The sequence below is a fragment of the Cantharellus anzutake genome (genome assembly GCF_015039405.1).
Source record: "Cantharellus anzutake strain C23 chromosome Unknown EI90scaffold_10, whole genome shotgun sequence".
Classification (NCBI taxonomy): domain Eukaryota; kingdom Fungi; phylum Basidiomycota; class Agaricomycetes; order Cantharellales; family Hydnaceae; genus Cantharellus; species Cantharellus anzutake.
In genome coordinates, this window is record NW_024066960.1 from 398,232 (window position 1) to 404,231 (window position 6,000).

Consider the following 6,000-nt stretch of genomic DNA (forward strand, 5'->3'; position numbering starts at 1 on the left):
GAGATGAGCATGCGCGCACGCAGCGTCGGAAATATAACAACGCGTGTCTTGGGCGCCAAAGAAGGAATGAATTGTCGTGCCTAAGTGGGGTTCTTGACGTTGGAACTTGACACAGAAAATGCGGCTGTAACTGGTGCGCCATGGGCGAGACCCAAGGGAATCATGTATATGATGTACAGAAGGGAGGCCGAGGCGCAAAATTAAGAGTGGGCCAAATTAGAGGATTGGCTCAGTGGGAGTCGGTTTCACTGTTGCAGAGCTGCTGACTCCGGACGCTGGAATAGTAAACGCATCACTCCGCCGAATCTGGCACTGGGTCGATAAGACTTCCTGGTGTTGGGTGGCTATATTATTGAATAGGCTTCAGCCTCGCCTGTTCCAGCAAATTCGAAAACCTCCTCTCAGTCGCGGGCAACGGATCTGTGAACAAACCAGGCCATTGAGATAAACTGCCTGCGTGCCAATTACATTTGACCCTCACAGTGAGTGTTATGAGATCGAGACTCTGGAGTACTAATGGCTTCATGGATCTCCTCACGAGCGGCTTGGGAAGAATAGTGACTCTGCGCATGATTATCGAGTTATTCTTGGAGTTTTGACCCGCTAACAATAGATAGGCCCCTTATCTCCATGGCATTGTATCCGGAAATGATGGCAATATGAGCAGGTGGGACTTCCGGGAGGGCGCACGCATCTCTAATGGATCACCGATTGTGTGCCGCGCTGGCTGCATGGGTTGACAATATGATGGGCCTGGGTGGTTGGGGTGAGGAGGGGGTGGAGTGTCGCTTTTTAGGAAAGAGAACAGTCCACGGAGCGCGGCCACCACAGCGCCGTGCTATTAGCTGTTTCTGATCGACGGGAGGGGAATTAATGAATTGATGAAATGCAATGAGGCAACGAAACGTCCCCAAGATTTGTGATTTAATGGAGGTATGAGATTGACTTAGGCTGGTGTGCCATAGGTGGCCCGGCACTCATGCTCTTTCCTTGGCGTCCGCTGCGCGCTTGGGACTCTTATGCGTCTGCTGCGCGCCTTGCACCGTACCCGCTCAGGTTGGCCTCATGCACCGCGTGCTGTAACGCCGCGCTCGTTCAGTCACACCGATCTTGCTCTCGCAGACCCTAGACCGATTTTGGCAGTCCTTGTAGGTGTTCTTGTCTTCACACATCCACCGCATGCATCGGTGACTCCTCTTCTCTTCTCTTAGTTTGGTTTTTGTTTTTCATGGTCTAATTCTGTTATTTCTATTCTGCAGTTCGTTGTCTCTCGCTCTCCTGCCTCCGGTGTAGAGCATGCTGTTTTGTAAGTATTTCGGTCTTGTTGCAGGTGGAGGTGTTGACCTTCGGTTACCTACGGCGTCCCGGATATTTACGGTTCTTTGCGTTTCGGCCTTTGAGGGTTCCCACAAATTGCGAGGCAGGAAGTGACCTTGCAAGCAAGGTAATTTTACCTCAAAATGCCGTGAGTACAATTGGGGGACGTTTGTCAGCCCACATGTCGGAGATTACCTATGCAGCCATAGACAGAAAAATCATATAAACAACACGAGGAAAGGATAAACACAAGGGAGAGCAGCTAAGGCCAATGATTAAAACTCGAACAAGGGGTCACTCTTGATATCGCCGTCAGCCCTCAGCTGCAAATGATACAGGGAAAAGGTCAGTTATCATCACGACTCCACATTGGGAGCCGGACATACCCAATGATACAATAGTTCCACGAGGCTTCGGAGATTTCTCTTGTCGATGGTGAGTACTGGGCCTTCGTACGAGATGCGATTTCCTTCGTCATCACGAGAGTATACCAGAAACATCCATGCGTCTCCATCAGACAAACAATACCGAACAGTCTTAGTGCTGTTTACACGATAATCAGTGATGTCAAGGGCAAAGGAATTGAACACACCCTGTGACTTCGCTCAAAGCAACAGCCTGACTAGTAGCTTGTGGCAAGTAATCTATCAACATTTCAACCTTCGCTTCAACTAACATGATTGGATTTCTGGTATAGATCATAAGATGGTCAAGCGAAGAGCCGAGCACCACAACTAGGCAGGATATCAAGGTGACATCGCACAATCAAGTAAGAACCGAATAGAGCATACCGCGATATTCCTCGTATTGGTAAGTGCAGATCCCGTAATCAACATTCCCGATGAGGTACACCTCAAACCCGTCCCTAGCGTTCTTCACCAACACACCATCGCCAGATGCAATTCGCATATATGGGAAAATTGCCACCGGGAGCTTTTCTTTCGCGTCAAAGGATATGTCGGCGATCGTCAGAAGAATGGCATCGAGGACCATTCGAGCGCCTGCTCCAGACTGCATACAGGCATTGCATTGTCATGCTCAATGTGTGACTAAGTTGGACTTACTCTCTTGCTGGTCGAACGTCGGATTCGGCTGATCTGCAAGCAGAGAGCATCTATGTATTTCACTTCGATATCAGATTTTTCAATGCGTGCCTCCAGTGCAGCTCTATCGAGTCGGAAAACCTTCCGCTCCAGTCCCATTTTCTCGAGGTCGGATTGCTGTACCGAAGAAAACGGAATTGTCTGACAAGTGCTTGAGGCAAGGAACGGGAAGACCTTTGCCGATTCAACTCACCAGCTTCTTTGTATCGCTGAAAATGTCTTGCAGCGCATCGAGGTGTCTCATGATCTCCCCCATTTCGGCCTCACCGCCCAACTCTCCCTGTAATGCAGAGAGTCGCTGTCGGACTAACTGCATTTTGGTAAGGTCGGCTGGAGTGTCCTGGATACTGCGCTTATGGTTGAGACCTTCCTGGGTGGACATGAGTGGCCAAGGATGCTTGTCTGAGGTTGAGTGAGGGTGCTCGAGTACCTGCTGAGAATTACATAATTCCCGCTACTCCGTAGCGAGTCCTGCAAATTTTTCGCCCGGGACTGAATTCGTTTTCTGACAAGGTCCTCCAATATTGTAAATTCTCAATAACCCAGGGCCCTCCCATTATTATACATTCTCAGTTATACTCTTATCTTGCATTCTTTCTACATTACCCTTCCCGCAATGCTTTCCATTCCACCGATAGCTAAGCTGTCTGCTCAGTCACTGCGATAATCCCAATTGGGTACAACCTGACGATGTAGCTTACCGTAGCCAGGCCTCTGCGAACGGTCAATCGATTTGAGGTTCATTGACGACGGTCAGCGATCATTCCAATTTCACTCTTTCAAGGAGGTTGCTTGTCAGGTTGCAGCAACGAGCCAGAATTGCGAAACGCCATACCTGTGCTCATTGCATATCACGATGTCCCGCAAACCTGGATTGAACGGATTAACGTCACGGCACCGAAACTAAACTAGGACCTTGTCGCATGGGTCAAGTTGGACATGGAAAAGGTTCTGTTCCCCAAGTTCATCAACCCGCGTCCGCGTGGGTGCCCGGTTCCGATCAGTCCCGTGAAATAAGATACTAAACTAGAATTAATAACCCGAGAAGTGTAGTATCGCTCCTTGCAATGACGAACAACAAAAAGATCCCAAGAGGATTTCAGGGCCTTATCCACGCCATTGAGGCGATCAAGCGTCCTTTCTATTGCGCCGGCAGCTTCCATTGCCATTCTGGTTCGGGATGCGTCTGGTGGTTTGCCATCCAAATTCACCCCCGTCTCCTTCCCACTAAAGAATAAGAGCGACATCGTGCCTCTCATCAATGCGTCTAGTCAGGCGTCATTTGGGATGGGAGGGGAAGCGATGATTGATCCTTCATACCGTCGCGCTCTCGTGCTACACAAGAAAGACTTGTCCTGCAGGAAGTCTTGATCCTCACAATCTGGGAATCCTTTTCGCTTCCTGCTAAAAAGATGGGTAATGAAGATGAAGAAATCTCTAGTGTTTCGGACGAGGATGAAGACGTTGGAGGTGCTCGTATTATTGCTCAACTGGACAAACTTAACGTTTACTCCGAGGGAGACTTCTTCAAGGGACATGACGACACCGCTCGCTCCTCAGACATGTTTGGAACGCTGTTAATCAACTTTCCCGTCAAACACTAGGGGGGTCAGCTTGTGATCAAGGCGCCGATGGTGAAAAGCAGTGACACCCAGAAACGCGACGAGTACACCACGAAATGGGGAAGTGGTACAGGTCTCGAGTGGCTTTTCCGACTGTGAGCATGAAGTTTTGCCGGTCACAAGTGGCAACCGGTGAGCATGTCCAAGTATGCGTTGTCGGGATCGTTTCTGATATTCGACAGAGTAACACTCACATTTACGCTCTCGTTTGACAACGCCAACAACGGTGCTGAACCATTCGGCGCCGATATCGTAGCTAAATCTCTAGATCCCAAGATTGAACTGCTACATCGTGCACTCACTGCTCGCGGCATATTCACCAAAGGTCACCCTCGTCTGTGTTTCGATTTGGAACACAGATATGTGAGTCATTGGTCATTTGTGCACTTTTTCGATGGCTGACGTGCATACTAATATGCAGATGAGGGTTTCAAACCAATGCTGGGTGACGCTCGGAAAATAATGTGCGCAGTGGTCAAGGGGTGTGTTGGGTAGCCTGGTTCACGGCAGTAACAGTAAACGGGGTATACTAAAAGAAATGGTATGGTAGTTTGCGCTAGCCAGAACGTATATCGCTGACGCATCACGGGAAAATTAGCCGACCGGCAGCAAAATTCGATTCTCTAATGTAGTGGCGGCGGAAGAGGTTCTTCAAGAACATCTCTGCAACGCGTTCATCTGATACGAACAAGTTCGTATCCGCAGTATCGTAAGAACAGCCTCAAGCTCTCGATGACCACGTGAATATCTTGAGGGGTCCCGTCTGGTTCGGGATGTGCGGGTAGTGTCGACGGTCTTGAGTGATGGCTGGGTCCCTCCGAGCCAGTGGGACTAAGATATACCACCCGATCTGGTGCGCCATCGACGAGATTCACGGAATCATGTATGGGATGTACAGAAGAGGGATCAAAAAGGAGTGGATCGAATTGGAGGATAGACTCAGCAGGAGTCGATTCCATCGTTGCAGAGCTGCTGACTCCGGACGCTGCAAGAGTAAACGCATCACTCTGCTGCCGAATCTGGAACTGGGATGAGATTTCCTGATGTAGGGTGGCTGGATCATTGACTAGGCTCAGCCTCCTTGCCTGTTCCAGAAAATTCGAAAACCTCTGGGTCGCGGGTAACGGATCTAGTATGAACAACCAGGCCATTGAGATTAAGTACATGCCGATTAGGTTTTAACTCTTACGATGAGTGGTACGAGGCTCTACATCATTAATGACTTCCCGGATCTCCTCTCGAGCGGCTTGGCAGTAATAGTGGCGCTGCGCATGATTGTTGAGTGATGTTTATAGTTTGGGAGCCACTAAATATACAACTCACCTTTATATCGGACGGGATAGATCCTACATGCCCATGGCAGTGTATTCGTAAACGATTACAGTCGGAACAGGCAAGACTCCCAGGAAGACGCACGCATCTCTAAGAGATGACCGATTAGGGTCGCGAGGAGGCTCAAAACTTGTTGGCACATACGTTGGCTCTGAGGCGACATACCAGGCACCCTTTTGTGCCCTTCGTGTGTCCGTGGTAGCTACGTTGGTCGATGACATGAAGGCGGCGTTAAAGCGTTGAGGGGAGGAGCTGAAGGAAAATTTGGGCATTTTGTACCTTCACTCAGATACCTGCAGGCAACCAAATGTCTTCACATGAGGCGGCAGCGGCAGGGAGATGGCAGCTAACCGAGGTATGACTTACGCACCACCGCGCTATTCAGTTGTCCGTCGCATGCGCGCATTGGCACGCGGGCCCCGTTGCTTGCGTCAGATATTCTGGCGGTCCGGGTGAAGGCCGGCTGTTTTTCAGCATGAGGGATTGACTGAGAGGGGCATGAGGGCGAGGATGTGGTGAGGAAGGGAGGGATTTTGTTCGTTGCGGGGGAAGAATCAATGTGGGGCATCTAGACTAATGAGCACGATTCTGGAAGCGGAGAGAAGGCTTGTTTGGGTTTGAGTAGC

At 49.9% G+C, this 6,000-nt stretch overlaps 3 protein-coding genes across 3 annotated transcripts; 1 reads left to right on the plus strand and 2 right to left on the minus strand.

Annotated features, from left to right (window-relative positions):
- Positions 1-1,468: 1,468 nt before the first annotated feature.
- EI90DRAFT_3044134 (uncharacterized protein) lies at positions 1,469-2,845 on the minus strand. Its single transcript, XM_039059315.1, has 6 exons — positions 2,614-2,845; positions 2,382-2,561; positions 2,109-2,328; positions 1,910-2,051; positions 1,704-1,860; positions 1,469-1,640 (listed from the first exon to the last, which is right to left on the minus strand). Exons 1-6 carry the CDS (start codon positions 2,800-2,802, stop codon positions 1,593-1,595), a joined length of 936 nt encoding a protein of 311 aa, XP_038919584.1. The 5' UTR covers positions 2,803-2,845; the 3' UTR covers positions 1,469-1,592.
- Positions 2,846-3,714: 869 nt separating this feature from the next.
- Positions 3,715-4,564, plus strand: EI90DRAFT_3044142 (uncharacterized protein). The gene is made up of 4 exons (XM_039059316.1): positions 3,715-4,012; positions 4,034-4,137; positions 4,225-4,405; positions 4,464-4,564. Exons 1-4 carry the CDS (start codon positions 3,833-3,835, stop codon positions 4,503-4,505), a joined length of 507 nt encoding a protein of 168 aa, XP_038919585.1. The 5' UTR covers positions 3,715-3,832; the 3' UTR covers positions 4,506-4,564.
- A 152-nt stretch (positions 4,565-4,716) lies between these two features.
- On the minus strand, positions 4,717-5,942 carry EI90DRAFT_3013902 (uncharacterized protein; the record flags this gene model as incomplete). Its single annotated transcript, XM_039056714.1, has 5 exons — positions 4,717-5,171; positions 5,232-5,307; positions 5,366-5,388; positions 5,540-5,576; positions 5,745-5,942. The coding sequence occupies 5 exons, from the start codon at positions 5,940-5,942 to the stop codon at positions 4,717-4,719; spliced, it is 789 nt and encodes a 262-aa protein (XP_038919586.1).
- Between the last annotated feature and the right edge of the window lie 58 nt (positions 5,943-6,000).

Excerpts from the sequence above, each read along its gene's own strand:
- EI90DRAFT_3044134 (XM_039059315.1), bottom strand. The coding sequence starts at position 2,802 with ATGTCCACCCAGGAAGGTCTCAACCATAAGCGCAGTATCCAGGACACT. Across the intron at positions 2,562-2,613 it reads TCAGCGATACAAAGAAGCTG|ACAATTCCGTTTTCTTCGGT; the intron begins GTGAGTTGAATC and ends AGCACTTGTCAG. Across the intron at positions 1,861-1,909 it reads GCTTTGAGCGAAGTCACAGG|CACTAAGACTGTTCGGTATT; the intron begins GTGTGTTCAATT and ends TCGTGTAAACAG.
- EI90DRAFT_3044142 (XM_039059316.1), top strand. The coding sequence starts at position 3,833 with ATGGGTAATGAAGATGAAGAAATCTCTAGTGTTTCGGACGAGGATGAA. Across the intron at positions 4,138-4,224 it reads CTCGAGTGGCTTTTCCGACT|AGTAACACTCACATTTACGC; the intron begins GTGAGCATGAAG and ends GATATTCGACAG. Across the intron at positions 4,406-4,463 it reads TCGATTTGGAACACAGATAT|ATGAGGGTTTCAAACCAATG; the intron begins GTGAGTCATTGG and ends ACTAATATGCAG.